The sequence below is a fragment of the Bacillus rossius genome, chromosome 16 (genome assembly GCF_032445375.1).
Source record: "Bacillus rossius redtenbacheri isolate Brsri chromosome 16, Brsri_v3, whole genome shotgun sequence".
In the NCBI taxonomy this organism is placed as follows: domain Eukaryota; kingdom Metazoa; phylum Arthropoda; class Insecta; order Phasmatodea; family Bacillidae; genus Bacillus; species Bacillus rossius.
The window spans coordinates 4,652,493-4,673,495 of NC_086343.1; the positions used below are offsets into that span (position 1 = coordinate 4,652,493).

General features: G+C 42.4%; 1 protein-coding gene across 1 annotated transcript; it reads right to left on the bottom strand.

Annotated features, from left to right (window-relative positions):
• Positions 1-590: 590 nt before the first annotated feature.
• LOC134540155 (dynein regulatory complex protein 9) lies at positions 591-20,208 on the bottom strand. The gene is made up of 7 exons (XM_063382691.1): positions 20,082-20,208; positions 17,868-18,062; positions 15,124-15,228; positions 14,155-14,395; positions 4,099-4,305; positions 2,356-2,487; positions 591-898 (listed from the first exon to the last, which is right to left on the bottom strand). Exons 1-7 carry the CDS (start codon positions 20,123-20,125, stop codon positions 671-673), a joined length of 1,152 nt encoding a protein of 383 aa, XP_063238761.1. The 5' UTR covers positions 20,126-20,208; the 3' UTR covers positions 591-670.
• Positions 20,209-21,003: the final 795 nt, after the last annotated feature.

The window sequence follows — 21,003 nt, forward strand, 5'->3', positions numbered from 1 at the left end:
GGGTAGAGACCAAAAAAAATTTCGCTGATTCATTCCGCGATAGTCTGAAATTCATACACGTATACCTTTAAGCTGCTCTTGCTATTGGCTCGCTGTTCGTCCGGGCGACTCTGGGCCAATGAGAAACCCTCAAACCAAAGAAGTAAAGTAATCAAAGGGCGAACTCAGTTTGAGACGACCGACAAGTCAGCAGCCAAACGAACTGGCGTTATTTGCCCGAGTGTACAGAGGACCGTGTAGACTATCCTGGAGGTCATCGAAACCGCGAATATTTCAGGTCCCTAGTTATGGGTAGGGACACCTGTATTTCGCGAATACATTTCGTGTCAAGGTATTTCACAAAAATACTGTAGCTTTTATCCTGTGGTTATTGGCTGAGGTCGGTGAGAGGTGTCGTCCCGCTCTTGACGGGGCCAATGAGAATGTGGTCACCGCACTGCTGCACCCTCACAATTTTCCATGACTCTTAGAAAAAGCTACAGTGTTTTGTGAAATACCTTGACATGAAATGAAATCGCGAAATAGAGGTGTCCCTAGTTATGGGACTCTGTAATGATGTGCTAGGATGGAAAACAAAGGAAAAATGTTGGTCAGTTTGCCAGCTTCAAATGCAGTTTTATTCGGTATATGGACCCGGGGTGCCGGACTACATCGGGGGCTGCTGCTGCTGCTACTTCTTGGGCTTCTTGCCCTTGGCCTTGGCCTTGCCCTTGCCCTTGCCCTTGTCCTTGGCTCGCTTCTTCCTGAAGGGCCCGAACCCGCGCCGCACCATGACCCCCCTCCACCACGACTGGATCCTCGTGGCGGCCGCGTTGCTGCGTCGCTCCAGCTCCTCCTGCTGCTCCCGCCTCTCCCTGGCGGCCAGGTACTCGGCGATCTCCGTGCCTTGCGCCTTCAGCTGCCGGGAGAGGGGGGCAGAGACCACGCGATACCTCCTCCGCACCTTCGGACACCTCGCGCCGACACAGCCATGAGTTAGGGACCGGGAAAATTTCGCGGGTTCATTATGCGATACGCTGAAATGTAAATAACTGCACCTTCATGCAACTCCTGCTATTGGTTCACTGTTGACCTGGAGGACTGTGGGGTCAATTGTAGACCCTCAGTCAAAGCGGTATCGAATCACGAGTCTCCCAGTTGAGACGCCTCACGAGTCAGCAGCCAATGAACAGGTGACTTTTCCCCGAGTAGACAGAGGATCGTTCATTATATCCTGGAGGTCATTGAACCTGCGAATTTTGCCAGTCCCTAGCCATGATTAGGGACTGGAAAAATTCTCATATTCAACGACCTCCAGGAAAAGACTCCACGATCCTGTGCACACCCGGGCAAACGTCACCTGTTCATTGGCTGCTGGACTCGTGATTCGATAATGCTTCGACCGAGGGCCTATAATTGACCCCACAGTCCTCCAGGTTAGCAGTGAACCAATTTGCAGAAGTTCCATGAAGGTACAATTATTTGCAGTTCAGCACATCGCGAAATGAATCTGCGAATTTTTCCTGTCTCTAGCTATTAGTAGAGACCGGAAAAATGCACAGATTCATCTCGCGATAGTCTGAAATTCATACACACATATACCTTTAAGCTACTCTTGCTATTGGCTCACTGTTCATCTGGGCGACTCTGGGCCAATGAGAAACCCTCAACCAAAGAAGTGACGAATCTCGGGGCAATACAAGTTGAGACGACTCACAAGTCAGCAGCCAACAAACTGGCGTTATTTTCCCGAGTGTACAGAGGACTGTGTAGACTATTCTGGAGGTCATCGAAACTGCGAATTTTTCAGGTCCCTACGAACAAGCATCGCCTTTTCGGAACACGAGGTTTTGTGTCACAGAAAAAAATTTCTCTCAGTTATAATTTTTTTGAGAGGACGTAAATAAAATAATTGCAATGCAAAAAAATGTAGAAATTGACAATATTGGAGTTACGATACTTAGGGCCATGCATTTTTCGCGAAAAGACTCCGAGAGTAGCTGGAAGTTAAAACAGTGTAGCTTCGTCTGTGTCTCGTGATTGTGTTAGGTTCTTTCAGATACACGTATACTGTTGCGACACCAAACACAGTAATTAAGGGCGGAAGCAAACGCGTCCTGAGTGTTCGGTAAAAAAAAAAATCAACGACATCTCTCGCAGGCGTTCGCCAATCACAAGGAAGAAACCTCTGGTGCGGGTATAGCTAGTTGCAATCTAACAGGTGACCAGATTTTTTTCGCGAAAATATGCCTACCCCTAATGATACTTTTGTAAAATTAGGTCAACGAACATGAGTTTCAAGTCTACACATCTTTACCGAACGAACCCACAGAATTTTTAGTGCCTGCGTGAAATTGCGTTTTCGGTTCACTTTACCATCAGCTGAAGTTCCCCCAGGCGCTTCAAGTTCAAACGTCTCTTTTCCTTCAACTGCGCAACTTCTTCCGCCTTGGCGTCGGTGTCCTCGTAGTACTTGGCCATCCAGTACTCCAGGTTCTTCTCGGTGTTCTGCGAACACGGGAACACAACGCAATAGGTAAGGACCTGAAAAATTCGCGGGTTCCGATGACCTCCAGGATAGTCTACACAGTCCTCTGTACACTCGGGCAAATAACGGCCAGTTCGTTGGATGCTGACTTGTGAGTCGTCTCAAACTGGTATTGCCCCGTGATTCGTCACTTCTTTGGTCGAGGGTTTTCTCATTGGCCCAGAGTCGCCCAGACGAACAGTTGAGCCAATAGCAAGAGCAGCTCAAAGATATACGTGTGTATGAATATCAGACTATCGCGAGATGAATCTGCGAATTTTTTTTCCGGTCTCTAGCAATAGGAAACTAACAATGGTTGCGAGACTGTTCAAGTGCCTTCTGTTCACTTCCCGGCAGTGCTGACACACGAACAGCAGTAGTTGCAGACCCGGGAATTCCGAAAATTCGTTTTGCACCAGGCTGAAATCCATGGCCTTATGTTTGCTCTACCAAAGTTTTGATTTTTCCATTGGATGATTTCTCAGCGAGAACCTATTTTTGTGCCACCACCTGATTCGCTTACTTCTCTTCTATCCGCTGGCCATCGCTGACGCGTATCCAAACAACTGCGATCCAATCATGAACACAGCTCAAGAGTACGAATATTTGCATTCTAACTAGCGACCGAATGAATCCGCGAAACTGCCGTTCCTCTAGACACCAGGTCTTCATCTTGCAACAAGGAATGCCGAAACGTCAGACACACCATCATTTTCACGGCCTTAACCAAAAACACAAAGAAGTAGTTATCTGCAGACATTTTCATGTTGTCCTACGACCAATCAGTGTTCACACCGCAATTTAAAAACTAAAGATATAAGAATAGAAGCAATAATAAAAAGCATAAATTAAAAGAACTATTGAACATTATGTAAGAACTTATGTTTTCTTTTTTCTGATCTCGAGATAATATTTGGGGTATTCAGCAGTTAACACCACAAAACCGCAAAAGCAACATTAAATCACATTTTACTGCTATCAGAAAAACAGTTTTTAATCATTTCTATTCTTTCTGCTTACCGAAGGTAAGTTCTGTTAAAATATTTAGATAACGATTAAAATGCGTAAAATAGACAATTATCTTATCTTTATCATGTAAAAAAAAACACAAAAAATTCAAGTAGAACATGGACAGATGATTAACCTAGAATGTTCTGTTACTGACTTTTTACATTACTGGAATACAATATTTAATATCTACTATTATAAGTGTTAAACACCGTTAAATTTAGTAAGTGGTAAATTAACACTTTATGAAGTTCTCTAATAAGAGAAGGCTGAGAAGTGATAAGTTGTGACTGGAGCATAGAAACAATTGACAGTAGTTTTGGAGAAACAAAAGCCCCCCGAGAAAACCACATCATCTCACTGCAACGTCCGCATGGTATTCCACTTGAAAGAAGAAGAAAAACATGGGTGTCCATGTCATACAGCCAGTTATAGAACACGAAATAGAAATGGCAACAGAGTAACGTTAAAAATGGCACAAGTCACAATGGCTGGCTCCATCCCAGGATTGAGAGCTTGAAGGAGGCAGGAGTGTAGTTCGAGCGAGGTTCAGCTAAAGCGCTCCTGAACGCGGGGATACTCGCCTCCAGCTCCTGGAGGAGGAAGTTGTGCTTCTCGTCGTGCAGGCTGTTCTCCCGGGCCAGCTGCAGCTGCAGGGTCTCCAGGCGTCGCTGGAGGTCGCCCTCTGACCGCTCCAGCCGCAGACTGTTCTGCACGCTGCGGGAGTCCTCCCAGCGGCGCAGGTACTGCTGCTCCAGCTCGGCCTGGTACACCGTGCTCTGGATCTCGTCCTGCAAGCACCACGACAACCCCTGGTACTGAGTTATTCCTGTCAGAGGTGCGGTTGTTAGATCCACAACAACTCCTGGTGCTTAGTGATTCCTGTCAGATGTGCGGTTGTTAGATCCACAACAACTCCTGGTGCTTAGTGATTCCTGTCAGAGGAGCAGTTGTTAGATACACAACAACTCCTGGTGCTTAGTGATTTCTGCCAGAGTTGTGCGGTTGTTAGATCCAAAACAACTACTGGTGCTTAGTGATTTCTGTCAAGAGGTGTGGTCATTACTGCTCCAGCTACAGAGTTATCTTGATATCTTCCTTCTGGCACCATGACGCTTCTGAACTGCAGTCGTGTTTCGGGGGGTGGAGGAAGCGCTCATGGGGAGACATGCGGAGAATAAATGGGTATGTCGGCAGAATGGTTAATGGGAGACAGTCTGGGCAACACAACAACACAGAGACTCACAACAGTGATGTGACTAAACCTCTATTCTGGACACCACAACCTAGTCAGCACAGACGAACACATATTTTTAGTATCATCTTTGGGTTTGTCTGCTTTTAGACTAGTTTTATAATGTCAGTTAGGTGGGTTGTTGGAATAACAGAGTTTGGCAGAAGGGAAACTGTGGTGTAGGTGGGTGGAAAGAGAGAGGTAGCGAGTGTAGAAAGATGGGTTGGATATTGTTGAAAGAGAGAAGTCGTTAAAGTTGGGTAGAATGAGTGAGGTAGGTATAGCATTGTAACCCTTCTTCCTCCTTAATTGGAAGAGGGGTTGCGTCCCCGACTCACTCTGGGCGCGAAGGGAAAAAAATTAATATTAAAACCAGGCATAAAAAGCTAAACAATATAAATTCCCCACACCACTGCCCAGGGGTCAGGCCAAAAAATTCAAAGGATATAATAGCAGAGTAACCATTAAACAAACAAGAGGCAAGACTTTGGACGTATGTTATTAAAAAATAGAAATTTGCAAAAATAATTTTTACTATACATAACCATACAAGCTTAGTTACAAAAGCTGACGTTAATAATGGCAGCATCTTATCCCCATTTGCGATACTAACAATAACCTTTAAAAAATCGTAAAAATATAAATACTGATAACAACAAGTATGAAAATATATAAGGGCGTGAGGCGTGGCCACTATAAAATATCAAAATATACTGACTGCCCTAATACCAAAAATCAAACAAGACAATCAATATAAATATATAAAAAATTTTACAATAATAAAACTGAAGTACAAAAAAATTATTTAAATAAAGTTCTTAAACTCTCAATCAACGGTTTAGTCTTTCTTCAGATGTTCGTTGCTAAAGACTTGCCAAAAAAACAAAGTTAATATCCTAGGCGTGCGCTGGCTTCCTGACCTTCCTCACCAACTCCAGAGTCTAATGCCACGCCGGGCCATAGGTACGAATTCACAAAGGCGTGAACGATGACCAAAAAAAAAATTATCTTATTTTTAAGGGAAATGTAGCAAAAACTCTTCACGTAACATAACCATGTTACCACAGAAGTATTTATCATCAGCTTCAAACAAAGTCTTACTTCTTTATTAACTTGCCAATGATTTTATAAAAACGTAGAATGGCCGCACCAACCAACATCAGGCTGCGCATGTAGTCCAATACCGATCGCATACATTTAATAATACTGCACAAGCTGATATATTAGCTAAATGCCAACTTTACGTATGCAAATTCCGATGACAAAGTCTCAAAAACAAATTGCAAAATGTTCGTTTCTTCCAAACTTATACTTTTATTGCAACTACAGGCAAACGGGCGACCTTTTTTTAAGAAAATCCCACACTGGAACAACGTGTGAAAACAAATGGGCCTCTTCACCAAACTGGCTAATAAAAGTTCCGTCCAAATAAAATTTAGTATGGGAAAATACACAGTTCACTAGGTTTGCCAAAAACCACTGCAGTACCACGAGGGTAAAAATCAAAATTGCGGCCTCTCTTTACCTTGATAAGTTCAGTATCACAGGGCAATCCATTGCCCTGTCACCCAGCGTGGAGCCTCCAGCCCAATACTCTTCGTGGCCCGTTGCCGTCCGGCACACCAGTCCGCGCCGTCACATGGCTCTGTCCTCGACGGTCGCTCGGCACACTCTCACTCCCCGGCCCCAGCTGAATTTTTCTTCCCGGCAAGCCGAATGTCTGACGTCATCAGCCAACCGCCGGGCGCTCACCAAGTGGTATTTACGTGAAACACAATCGATATTCTTAAACTCATAATCGATAGCTACCAAACTGCGTATAACTAATTAACAGAAACAAATATAATTAAAAAAATTTACAGATAAATTAACATTTATTAAAAAAGCGTAAAAATACGTGAAATAAAAAACCATATAAAACTAGAGACCAGCAACAAAAATAAATTACAAGTAAAAATGTGGCCCTGCCGGCCACAACCTCCGCCTTGAACAAAAAAAAAATTTAAACAGCAACCTTAAAAAACTAAAACGTCAAAAAAAAAACCTTGGACTTGGAGACAAAGTATTCTCAAAAACTTCTAATCCAACAAACCAGCCCAAACTCAAACAAACAAACCTGCAACAAGGAAAACTTGCCTCCAAAGCCTCAGTCAAAATTTCAACGCTCAAAAAAAAAAAAAAAAAAAAAAAAGAGAAGGATTTTCCAACAAGTAACGGAAAAGACAAACTAAACTCACAAACCGAACAAACGGGATCTAAGTATGCCAAAACAAAACAAACAAGCTCCAAAGTCAAGACCGAAACGTATTAGACAAAACCTTCTCTCTCAAAATTATCAATAACTAAAGGTTGCAAACTAAAGCAAAGAACTATAAAAACTATAACCTCACAGGAAAAAAAATCAAAACCATCACTGGAAATCTAAAAGACCACTAAAATTCCTGGTGCTGATCCTGCTCCCGCAGCTTGCAAATTAGCGTAAACCTGTTCTTTGGGAAGTTTATAAATCCAAGAAACTGCCATTATTAAAAAAATCAAAAAAGTCAGCAAAATCGCAAAAGTCCAAAGTCTCTGCCTAGCAGAGTGGCGCAGGTTGAAACCCTTCTTCCTCCTTAATTGGAAGAGGGGTTGCGTCCCCGACTCACCCTGGGCGCGAAGGGAAAAAATAAATATTAAAACCAGGCATAAAAAGCTAAACAATATAAATTCCCCACACCACTGCCCAGGGGTCAGGCCAAAAAATTCAAAGGATATAATAGCAGAGTAACCATTAAACAAACAAGAGGCAAGACTTTGGACGTATGTTATTAAAAAATAGAAATTTGCAAAAATAATTTTTACTATACATAACCATACAAGCTTAGTTACAAAAGCTGACGTTAATAATGGCAGCATCTTATCCCCATTTGCGATACTAACAATAACCTTTAAAAAATCGTAAAAATATAAATACTGATAACAACAAGTATGAAAATATATAAGGGCGTGAGGCGTGGCCACTATAAAATATCAAAATATACTGACTGCCCTAATACCAAAAATCAAACAAGACAATCAATATAAATATATAAAAAATTTTACAATAATAAAACTGAAGTACAAAAAAATTATTTAAATAAAGTTCTTAAACTCTCAATCAACGGTTTAGTCTTTCTTCAGATGTTCGTTGCTAAAGACTTGCCAAAAAAACAAAGTTAATATCCTAGGCGTGCGCTGGCTTCCTGACCTTCCTCACCAACTCCAGAGTCTAATGCCACGCCGGGCCATAGGTACGAATTCACAAAGGCGTGAACGATGACCAAAAAAAAAATTATCTTATTTTTAAGGGAAATGTAGCAAAAACTCTTCACGTAACATAACCATGTTACCACAGAAGTATTTATCATCAGCTTCAAACAAAGTCTTACTTCTTTATTAACTTGCCAATGATTTTATAAAAACGTAGAATGGCCGCACCAACCAACATCAGGCTGCGCATGTAGTCCAATACCGATCGCATACATTTAATAATACTGCACAAGCTGATATATTAGCTAAATGCCAACTTTACGTATGCAAATTCCGATGACAAAGTCTCAAAAACAAATTGCAAAATGTTCGTTTCTTCCAAACTTATACTTTTATTGCAACTACAGGCAAACGGGCGACCTTTTTTTAAGAAAATCCCACACTGGAACAACGTGTGAAAACAAATGGGCCTCTTCACCAAACTGGCTAATAAAAGTTCCGTCCAAATAAAATTTAGTATGGGAAAATACACAGTTCACTAGGTTTGCCAAAAACCACTGCAGTACCACGAGGGTAAAAATCAAAATTGCGGCCTCTCTTTACCTTGATAAGTTCAGTATCACAGGGCAATCCATTGCCCTGTCACCCAGCGTGGAGCCTCCAGCCCAATACTCTTCGTGGCCCGTTGCCGTCCGGCACACCAGTCCGCGCCGTCACATGGCTCTGTCCTCGACGGTCGCTCGGCACACTCTCACTCCCCGGCCCCAGCTGAATTTTTCTTCCCGGCAAGCCGAATGTCTGACGTCATCAGCCAACCGCCGGGCGCTCACCAAGTGGTAATTACGTGAAACACAATCGATGTTCTTAAACTCATAATCGATAGCTACCAAAAGGCGTATAACTAATTAACAGAAACAAATATAATTAAAAAAATTTACAGATAAATTAACCTTTATTAAAAAAGCGTAAAAATACGTGAAATAAAAAACCATATAAAACTAGAGACCAGCAACAAAAATAAATTACAAGTAAAAATGTGGCCCAGCCGGCCACAACCTCCGCCTTGAACAAAAAAAAAATTTAAACAGCAAAGAAAATTTTAAAAATAACCACAACTACAAATTATATAAAAAAAAAAACATACCAGAGTAAGTTCCAAATAAAATAAAAATAAAAATATTTAGCCATATTCACCCTAAAAGGGTCATCCACATTCATTTTAGGAACTCCGCCTTACAAACATTTTCAAATGACTAACATGGGCCTTTTTTACCTTATTATTTCTTTCAACTTCTTCCAACAAGACAGTAACCGGCCCTAAAATCTTTACAATCTTATACGGTCCATCATACTTATTCTCTAACTTAGAGCTCTGATACCCTACTTTGTCACTCAAAACAAATTGTCTGCATAGCACTTCATCACCAATTTTAAATACATTATCCACTCGCCCCTTATTATAAAACTTACTCATTTTCTTTCTAACCTTTTGCAGATTTTCGGCTGCTTCTTCCCACATTTTTTCCAACAAACGGGGGCTTCGGGTTTCCAAAAGGGCTGGACGCAAACCCCAACAATTTAGTAAAGGATGGGGTACATTTCTTCCCAAAAAAATTTCCGATGGTGTGAATTTAGTACCACTGTGTATGGTCATGTTAAAAGCTAAATTTAATACGTGGATAACACTGTCCCACTTCCGTTGGTTACGTTGATGAAAAATCGTGAGGGCCACTTTGACATTTTTATTCACCCTTTCAACCAAATTAGGGTTGGGATAATAGGGGCTGGTAGTAATATGTTTTATACCCCAATCTAAACACATCACTTCAAAACACTTACTCTTAAAATATGTAGCATTATCTGATACTACTTGCTCCGGGCTACCAAACAAACCCCACACTTTAGTTTCTAAAGCCTTAATAATATTCTCGCTTTTCATATTACGCAAAGGCAAAAAAAAACAAAATTTAGAAAAACCATCTACCGCTATAAGTAAGCAATTATTCCCCCCTAATGATCTAGGTAGGGGCCCAAAAATGTCCAAATAAACCCTTTCCCAAGGTCTAGTCAGAGCTTCAACAGAGTATTTACCTATCTTACTATGTCTAGATTGCTTAGCGCGCTGGCAATCTTCACAGCTTAAAACATGATCTTTTACGCCTTTTTTCAAACCTGGCCAAAAAAATTCTTTAGAGATTTTATCTATAGTTTTTTCGATTCCGCCATGCGCGCCTATATTAGAATCATGGTAATACCGCATTATCATTTTCCTTACCCCCTTAGGAACAAAAACTTTATGTTCTCCATCTTTCATCCAACACAAAAGCCCGTCTTTCATTCCTAAGTCTATAGTAGTATCCTGTCCCAAACGCGTTATTAAATCTTTAGTCTCAGGATCCTCTTTTTGTATTTCGCGCAAATCAATAAATCCTTGAGGGAATTCCCTCAGGATGTTACATTCTTCCTTGTCTTCAGTTCTCATTTCGTCTTTACACTGAAACTCATGTTCATCAAACATGCGCGATAAGGCATCGGCCACTACATTATCCTGTCCTTTCATATGTTTGAGGTCAAAACGAAAACGCGTCAACCGCATGATCCACCGCCCTATTTTCCCTAGTTGCCGCGGGTGGGAAAAAAGCCATGTCAAAGCCTGGTTGTCAGTCCATAATTCAAATTTCTCATGTTCAAGAAAACTCTCAAATCTCTCCAACGCAAATATGCACGCTAATGCTTCCTTCTCATATACACTGTATTTTAACTCGTGCTTATTTAGTGATTTACTAGCATACATAACCGGTTTTAAACCTCCCTCACGTTCTTGCAACAAAACCGCCCCCAGACCTACTCCCGAAGCGTCCACTTGCACAATAAATTTTTGCTCAAAATCCGGAAGTATTAAAATGGGGGGTTGAGCTATGGCTTTCTTTAAATTCCTAAAGGCCTGTTCTTCCTCTTCCCCCCATACAAACTTAACATCTTTCCTTTTCAAATTATTTAAAGGCGCGCATAGGTTAGCGTAATTCGGTATAAAACGGGAAAAATAACCAAGCATTCCTATAAAGCGCATCACTCCCTTAACATTACGGGGGGCCGGGAAATTAACTATGGGGTTTATCTTATCTTGGTCCATGACCAATTCACCTTCTCGGATTATGTATCCTAAAAATTTTATCTCGCTACGGGCCCAAACTATTTTTTCCGGATTTACGGTAAAGCCGGCTCCCTTTAGTTTCTCAAGTACTTTTCTTATATGTTCTATATGTTCTTCAAAACTATTTGAAAAAACACAAATATCATCCAAGAAACTTATTACAAATTTATACTGATATTCTTGTAATATGTGCCCTAAAATTCGTGACAAACATTGGGCCCCAAAATTCACCCCAAAAGGCACTCTAGTCCATTCAAAGTGCCCCCAAGGAGTGACAAACCCGGTAAATTTCTGACTACTTGCTTCTAATTCACATTGATGAAACGCCGAGTTCAAATCAAGCACCGTAAAAAACTTGGCTTTTCCCAAATATTGCAAAACAATTTCAACTTTAGGCATGGGAAACGGATCTAGTTTTACCCTGTCATTAAGGAGGCGATAGTCAAGGACCAAACGATATTTGCCCTTATTTTTCTTATCTACTAAAAAGGCAGGTGAGGCAAAATTGGATTTAGAAGGGACTATTACCTTATTATCAAGTAAATCATTAATAATTTCTCGAAAGGCTTTCATTTTAGGCGGGGCACATTGATACGGCACACATTTAATAGGGGTTTCATCTACCAGCACGATCTTGTATGGCATTAGCGTACATTTGCCAATTTTAGTAGTGATAACATCCTTATATTCCTCGCTTAATTGCAAATTAGCGTAAACCTGTTCTTTGGGAAGTTTATAAATCCAAGAAACTGCCATTATTAAAAAAATCAAAAAAGTCAGCAAAATCGCAAAAGTCCAAAGTCTCTGCCTAGCAGAGTGGCGCAGGTTGTAACCCTTCTTCCTCCTTAATTGGAAGAGGGGTTGCGTCCCCGACTCACTCTGGGCGCGAAGGGAAAAAAATTAATATTAAAACCAGGCATAAAAAGCTAAACAATATAAATTCCCCACACCACTGCCCAGGGGTCAGGCCAAAAAATTCAAAGGATATAATAGCAGAGTAACCATTAAACAAACAAGAGGCAAGACTTTGGACGTATGTTATTAAAAAATAGAAATTTGCAAAAATAATTTTTACTATACATAACCATACAAGCTTAGTTACAAAAGCTGACGTTAATAATGGCAGCATCTTATCCCCATTTGCGATACTAACAATAACCTTTAAAAAATCGTAAAAATATAAATACTGATAACAACAAGTATGAAAATATATAAGGGCGTGAGGCGTGGCCACTATAAAATATCAAAATATACTGACTGCCCTAATACCAAAAATCAAACAAGACAATCAATATAAATATATAAAAAATTTTACAATAATAAAACTGAAGTACAAAAAAATTATTTAAATAAAGTTCTTAAACTCTCAATCAACGGTTTAGTCTTTCTTCAGATGTTCGTTGCTAAAGACTTGCCAAAAAAACAAAGTTAATATCCTAGGCGTGCGCTGGCTTCCTGACCTTCCTCACCAACTCCAGAGTCTAATGCCACGCCGGGCCATAGGTACGAATTCACAAAGGCGTGAACGATGACCAAAAAAAAAATTATCTTATTTTTAAGGGAAATGTAGCAAAAACTCTTCACGTAACATAACCATGTTACCACAGAAGTATTTATCATCAGCTTCAAACAAAGTCTTACTTCTTTATTAACTTGCCAATGATTTTATAAAAACGTAGAATGGCCGCACCAACCAACATCAGGCTGCGCATGTAGTCCAATACCGATCGCATACATTTAATAATACTGCACAAGCTGATATATTAGCTAAATGCCAACTTTACGTATGCAAATTCCGATGACAAAGTCTCAAAAACAAATTGCAAAATGTTCGTTTCTTCCAAACTTATACTTTTATTGCAACTACAGGCAAACGGGCGACCTTTTTTTAAGAAAATCCCACACTGGAACAACGTGTGAAAACAAATGGGCCTCTTCACCAAACTGGCTAATAAAAGTTCCGTCCAAATAAAATTTAGTATGGGAAAATACACAGTTCACTAGGTTTGCCAAAAACCACTGCAGTACCACGAGGGTAAAAATCAAAATTGCGGCCTCTCTTTACCTTGATAAGTTCAGTATCACAGGGCAATCCATTGCCCTGTCACCCAGCGTGGAGCCTCCAGCCCAATACTCTTCGTGGCCCGTTGCCGTCCGGCACACCAGTCCGCGCCGTCACATGGCTCTGTCCTCGACGGTCGCTCGGCACACTCTCACTCCCCGGCCCCAGCTGAATTTTTCTTCCCGGCAAGCCGAATGTCTGACGTCATCAGCCAACCGCCGGGCGCTCACCAAGTGGTATTTACGTGAAACACAATCGATATTCTTAAACTCATAATCGATAGCTACCAAACTGCGTATAACTAATTAACAGAAACAAATATAATTAAAAAAATTTACAGATAAATTAACATTTATTAAAAAAGCGTAAAAATACGTGAAATAAAAAACCATATAAAACTAGAGACCAGCAACAAAAATAAATTACAAGTAAAAATGTGGCCCTGCCGGCCACAGCATAATAAATGTGTTAAAAATTAAGTAAAGAGAGCTGTAGGTAAGGGTAAAAGAAAAGGGTAGGCAGAGTGGCAGGAGAAATGTTAAATGGATTGGAAAATGAGAAATATGTAGGGTTGGAACTAAAGAGATAGATAAGCAGGATGGAAAGTGGGGTGTTGAGAAAGTGGAAAGAGAGAGGTATGCTGGGTGGAAAGTGAGGTGTTGTGGGAGTGTACAGAGGTCGGCAGGGTGGAAAGAGAGACGTAAGCAGGGTTGGAACGAAGGCGACAGATATGCAGGATGAAAAGTGATGTGTTGGGAGAGTGGAGAGAATTGGGCAGAGTAGAAAGAGAGACATAGGTCGGGTTGGAAGGAAGGAGACAGATATGGAGGATGGAAAGTGATGTGTTGGGAGAGTGGACAGAGGTGGGCAGGGTGGAAAGAGAGACGTAAGCAGGGTTGGAACGAAGGAGACAGGAAGTCCAAAAAGGTCCCACGTCCCCGCGGTCCACGCGCGACAATGACCTTGAGCCGGGCGACCTGCTCCTCCTTCTGCGCGATCTGCGCCGTCTTCTGCAGCAGCTCCTCGCCGAGCTGGCGCCTCAGGAGCTCCACGTGGCCCGAGTCGGCCAGCTCGTCCTCCAGCAGCTGCCGTTCCAGGCGCCTGACCTCCGCGGCGCGCGCCACCGCCTCCTCCAGCGAGGAGAAGCTGCCCGCCTCCAGCAACTCGTCCAGGACCCTCTGGACCGCCCGCTCGGCGCGGGCCCTGCGCCGGTCCCAACGCTCTCACTGGGCGCCTGCTTCCAACCACTCTACGTCATTGCTGGGCACACTGGTTGTTTCCAAGCTGTGTGCAACACGGATATCATGATCCCCCTTTCCTGCTGTGAATTAAAGTGAATGAAACTCCAAAGGTTCTCTACCCCGATGCGGGGTCGACGTGGTGAGCGACGATACAGCTCCGGCGCTAGCCCGGACAGCTAGCAGAGGTTGGACAGGCCTCCACCAGACCACGGGTTCACTGGCTGTTCTGAGGGGTCCCAGTGAGATGTGGGAGATCGGGGTAGGCGCCAGCAATGCTGAATTCGTCTGTAGAGCTTTGGACGCAGCCACTTGTCTGGTTAGCTGAGTGAGGCAGGGGGTGATGGTGGTGTCCATACTGGGATGGGTAGCCTCAGCCTATGGGCATAGCTTGATCTCTAAGACCTCTCCTGTTACGCATATACGGCATATCCGTATCCACGCCTGTGGGGGACACAGGCCGGCAGGGCCACTCTGGATAAGAGGGCTGGGTTAACAAATAAAAGGGGGAGCAATCCCTTTGACATTCGTGTGAATGAAATGTTAATTTGCCTTTAAGTTTCTCCAAACCAGTAAAGAAAAAAACACTTTTGTAACTAAGTCCTGTCATGAGCAAAACAGGAGCAAAATACTTTGGGATTGACAATTCTCATCCTTAACTACGTACACAGCAAGCGTTTATAGTTTATTCACCTGTCCTTTTGAACCTTGGTGAAAGGGGTTTCTGGTTCTTCGGTTGCTGGAAATCCTTTACTGATCCACTCCATGGCATCCGGTTTCCTTTGTGGCTTCCCGAATCTGAAAATCCAGCAATAGGCCACTTTTAAAGAGATATATTGGCTTCGGTACAGCGAGGACACGGGCATAGCCGCGGGAGGGGAGGATTAAAGAAATATAATAAAGGCGAAGACAGGATAAGAAAATATTTACACGAGGTTACAGAAGGATTATTTTGGAAGGATTATTGTAATCCCTAGTAGGCTACAATAATATATTTCCTCCCCATTATAGCCCAATATGCCAATAACACAAAAGTGACATTAATTGTTTGTCCAAGTAGTATATATTTAATGCCGGTTATCACACATGATTCTTTGAGCATGTCTTTCATGTAAACTTGACATGTATTTAATAACATTAGTATAACATAATACTACTATATTTATGACATGTTTAAATGAAATCATCAAACGATTGACTTAAAAAAATTACTAAAACATACTGGAATCAGTATGCATTAAGTTCTTTTGGCAGTAAGACAACTGTGATGAGTGTAACTTTAGTTCTGTTGACATAATGAACACTTAGATATGTGAGCTTTTAGACCTGTTTTATGAATACTAGTGTGAATGTACATTTCCTCCTTCATTCTGTATTCCACCATAATGTGAGTCCCTAACCTACTTCTGACTGCACGGCCATTATAATTCAAAATACTTTTCCTATTGTTGACCTTTTTCATCATAAAGCATGTCATATGTCACCATAGTTCTTGTTTTTTTCCTGCTGCTAGCTGCATTTTAGTACTTCAGTGAAACGTCTAATTGCATTCGAGTAAACATTTCCTTAACTGTTTGGCTTCTGAAATGTACGTTTTCTTCTGGTTGTCACTGACTCCAGGTATAAGCCTACCTTTCATACTGCTAATCACTTGGCTCATTATATTATTGTAATTAACCTCCTGGTGGCTGCTTTCAACCTGACATGAGTGTACACTTCCTACTGTTTATCTCTTGGCTGCTGATTCAGTGTTACGTTACTCTTTGTTTTAGTTCATAACAATGCAATTAATGATTCAAGAGGGAAGCAACAATAGTTTTAGATTAATCTTTACTGCATTGGCCAGGTTTTATCCAATTGTATGGACAGTGTTCAGTTCAGATTGTTATAGAACGTAACAATTCAAGACATGCTTCAAAGGACAATCAACCATGGTTTAAGATTTCTCTTTATGGCATTGGCCGTGCATAGACAGTGTTCAGTTACAATTGTTATAGACCATAACACGTGTTTGCCTATGCTCCTGGTGGCTGCTCTGCTCCTGATATAAGTATACACTTCCTGTTTCTGGTCTCTGGGCTCCTGATCAAACATTCCTTTCCTCCTACTAACTGCTTCACTCCTGATATGAATTTACCTATTCTCCTGATGGCTACTTTGCACCTGATATCAGTGTACACTTCCTATTACTGACCTCTTGGGTATGAACGTACACTTCCAATTGCTGATCTCTGGGCTCCTGATTTAATTTTCCTCTCTTCCTGCCAACTGCTTTACCCCTGATATGATTATATTTAGGGACCGGAAAAATTCGCTGGTTCAATGACCTCTAAGATGATCTTTATAGTTCTACGTACACTCGGTCAAATGTCACCCTCTCAATGGCTGCTGTCTTGTGGAGGTGTCCCAACTTAGCAGCCTGTGATTCGGTACAGCTTCGGTTGAGTGTTTCTCACTGGCCCAGAGTCGTCCAGGTGAGTTGTGAGCCAATAGCAGAGGCAGCACTGAGGTATAACTATTTGAATTTCAGGCTGTCGTGAAATGAATCCGCGAATTTTTCCGGTCTCTAATTATATCTACCCTCCTTGTGGCCACTTGGCTCCTGGCGCGAGAGTACCTCTCCTCCAGGTGGCTGCTTGTCTCCTGATATGATTATATCTACCCTCCTGGTGGCCGCCTGGCTCCTGGCGCGAGAGTACTTCTCCTCCAGGTGGCTGCCTGATTCCTGATATGATTGTCCCTACCCTCCTGGTGGCCGCCTGGCTCCTGGTGCGAGGGTACTTCTCCTCCAGGTGGCTGCTTGTCTCCTGATATGATTAAATCTACCCTCCTGGTGGCTGCCTGGCTCCTGGCGCGAGGGTACCTCTCCTCCAGGTGGCTGCTTGTCTCCTGATATGATTAAATCTACCCTCCTGGTGGCCGCCTGGCTCCTGGCGCGAGGGTACCTCTCCTCCAGGTGGCTGCTTGTCTCCTGATATGATTAAATCTACCCTCCTGGTGGCCGCCTGGCTCCTGGCGCGAGGGTACCTCTCCTCCAGGTGGCTGCTTGTCTCCTGATATGATTATATCTATCCTCCTGGTGGCCGCCTGGCTCCTGGCGCGAGGGTACCTTTCCTCCAGGTGGCTGCTTGTCTCCTGATATGATTATATCTACCCTCCTGGTGGCCGCCTGGCTCCTGGTGCGAGGGTACCTCTCCTCCAGGTGGCTGCTTGTCTCCTGATATGATTATATCTACCCTCCTGGTGGCCGCTTGGCTCCTGGCGCAAGGGTACCTCTCCTCCAGGTGGCTGCTTGTTTCCTGATATGATTATATCTACCCTCCTGGTGGCCACCTGGCTCCTGGTGCGAGGGTACTTCTCCTCCAGGTGGCTGCTTGTCTCCTGATATGATTGTCCCTACCCTCCAGGTGGCCGCTTGGCTCCTGGTGCGAGGGTACCTCTCCTCCAGGTCGAGGACCTCCTCCTCGGGCTCCGCCGGCGCCTTGTGCTCGGTGAAGGCCAGGATGCGCAGCTGGTCCACGCAGTCCTCCAGGGCCGTGGCGAGGGCCGACACCTCGAGCGGGGACAGTCCCTGGTCCGGTGGCGGCTTGGGCGGGGCGGGGCGGGCGTCCTCCGCTTGGCCCGGCCATTCCCTGCCGGCGGTCACAAGTCACATCCTCGCCCGAGGCGTTCTGATATATTGTTACCATAGGCCAGGAGGAGCCTGCAGTTCACACACCTCCGTAGTCCACCGCCCGCTCGTATTTTACACTTACCTAACCAACCTTTCATTTTCGTTACCATGACCATGACCTAACCTCATCTTCCGAAAACAAAAATAACTATTATTTATTACTTTAACGGAACTTAACCTAACCTTTAACTTCGAAACTGTTCGGGTTGTGGTCACATACTGTAGGGATTTATATATTTTACGCCTACCTTACCAACCTTTCATTTTCGTTACGATGACCAGACCTATCCTAACCTCACCTTCCGAAAACAAAAATTACTATTATTTATTACTTTAACCGAACTTAACATAACCTAACATTTAACTTCGGAACTGTTCGGGTTGTGGTCACATACTGTAGGGATTAATATATTTTATGCTTACCTAACCAACCTTTCATTATAGTTGCGATGACCTGACATAACCTAACCTCACCATCCGAAAACAAAAATTTATTATTTATTACTTTAACCGAACTTAACCTAACCTAACCTTGAACTTCGGAACTGTTCGGGTTGTGGTCACATACTGTAGGGATTTATATATTTTACACTTACCTTACCAACCTTTCATTTTTGTTTCGATGACCTGACATAACCTAACCTCACCTACCAAAAAAAAACTTTTATTTTTTTTACTACCTAACCTAACCTATAACTTCGGAACTGTTCAGGTTGTGGTTGTGGCTTTTATCACCGTGACCAGGCGGTGGGGGTTCCTGCCGTAAGTCTCGCAGTTGTCTAAAAGTGTGTCCATCAGCGTTCCTATGTAACACACCCCACTTCCCCTCCCCCCCGCGGAGCGACGGAACCGTGAGTGCGACTGAGTGACGCGAGACTGTGTGTGTGGACAGGCGCGAGGTAAAGGCCGAACCATTGTTGAGCCTAGCTCCAGTGAGGCGTGAGCAGAACTGTGGACTGGACAGACACTCAAGTGATTTGCGAACAGACATCAAGTGTGGTGATTTAATTAGTGAATGTAAATCTTAGTAGGTACCTAAATATAACTGTATAAAATTAATTGGGCTATCCTTACGAACCCGTTTTTCCCCACTCGTAACAATATCGATAAGACGTAAACGATGGCAAATACGTTTTGTATCTACTTGGTACCCATTCTGACACACGCGAGTTGACCACGGTTGCTGAGCGTACAGTTCAGTGTTCGATTCGGGTTCGATGCATCGATAGGTACCCGGTGAGGTCGAATCAGTGTTTGTTCAGCGTGTAGGAAACGCGGTGGACGTTGCCGTTAACCAATGGGATTCTCTCGGGGTATTCCCATTTCATTCCCCCACCAAATCCACTCGGTCGCTGATGCATCGCAATTTTTAATCACATGTCCGGCTCTACTAACCTCGATGTCAAGAAGCGATAATAAAAAAACATGTAGGCTACTCGCCAGAGGTGTATAACATCTAATAACAGTAACGAGCAAATTTGTGTAGTCTTATGTTGCAAATATACCTACTTATAATACGAAACGAGGACACGAAATTTAACATAGTCTTTTTTTTTAATATTGTCCTGCGTAGTAAATAAAGAGTTTTCTCGACTACATTTCTTGACGCGAATCACACTTAGTTTCCGCACACACCGCTAGAACTCGCTTTCGGAGTATCTACGTCAACCTTTTTTAATTTTTTCCTTGAAAGACATGTGATTTACAAGAGTTTGGCAGCAATTATTAATCGCAATTTTTTATTCCGAAAGCTAACCTTCAAGTGCACTGTACCTAATTGGTGGTAAAATTTCGTTGTTTACTATTATGTGTCAAAAATTGTATGGTATAAAATTATTATATGCATATTTTAAGCTTTTTGTGTATAACTGTGTTGTGTTAACGTCAGTTGTGCCACGTGTTACGTAAAACTTATTACTCAAAACGAAGAACACTTTGTTATAATACAAGATAAATATTTAAACTATCTTTATCTTACCCGCTTCCAAACAAATATTCGCATGCTGCACTTTTGAAAGACATAACTAACAAATTACCCGAGAAAAAAATACAAGCATGTGAGCAATTTTAACAAAAACAGTGATTGTAAACTGTGTCGAGTAATCGATTGGTTTCCAATGGTTACGAGTCTGAAGGGAGGTTGCTATGGCGAAGTCTAAACAAAATGTATAGGGAATTCAAAATACCCTTCACACTTGAAATCATCTCTTTTTTTGCAACAGGGTTGCAAAATAATTATTTGGCAAAAGTTTTTGAAGTGAAAACTTCTTTAGCCGCGTTGAGAGATTTTTGGTAGGGGCAAAACTTATGGGTTCGCGTCACCGACATGCTAGTGACGTGTTGCGCCAGACTGGCGAATCGCAGCGGCCTGTGTACATGCATACGCATACGTATATACACTAATAAATTGTATATACTCGACTGTATCATGTGCGGGTTGTTAATTTGAAATGACAAAATTGGACAAATAATACAAATTTTTTAAATTGCTGCTTTTAAAAAGCCCGCCTTAACCTGTTTAATTTTATAGAAGATTTTCTCGCACGGTGGTTGGCCGGTTCTTGCACGCTCGGCTCAAACGGAACGTAACAATGAATCATGCTTTTTCGTGCGTACAGCCGGCGTTCATCATTTTATAAGACATCACGTCAAAAAAAATCAAAATACTTCACAAGTGAATGTTTACTCAAAATAAAGTAGCGATAAGTTCTACCAAGGATACGTGTGACCCGCCAATGAATGTGACCTTGTCATCCACCAATGTGCACTCTATTAAGTCTTGTTACTGTACAGGCAAGTTGAGTCCACCCTGGAGTTAAATGAATCCGCGAAATTATTGTGGTTCTACTTTTTAAAAAAATTGAAGGCCGTTTCGAGACTAACCACAGACATCATCTATT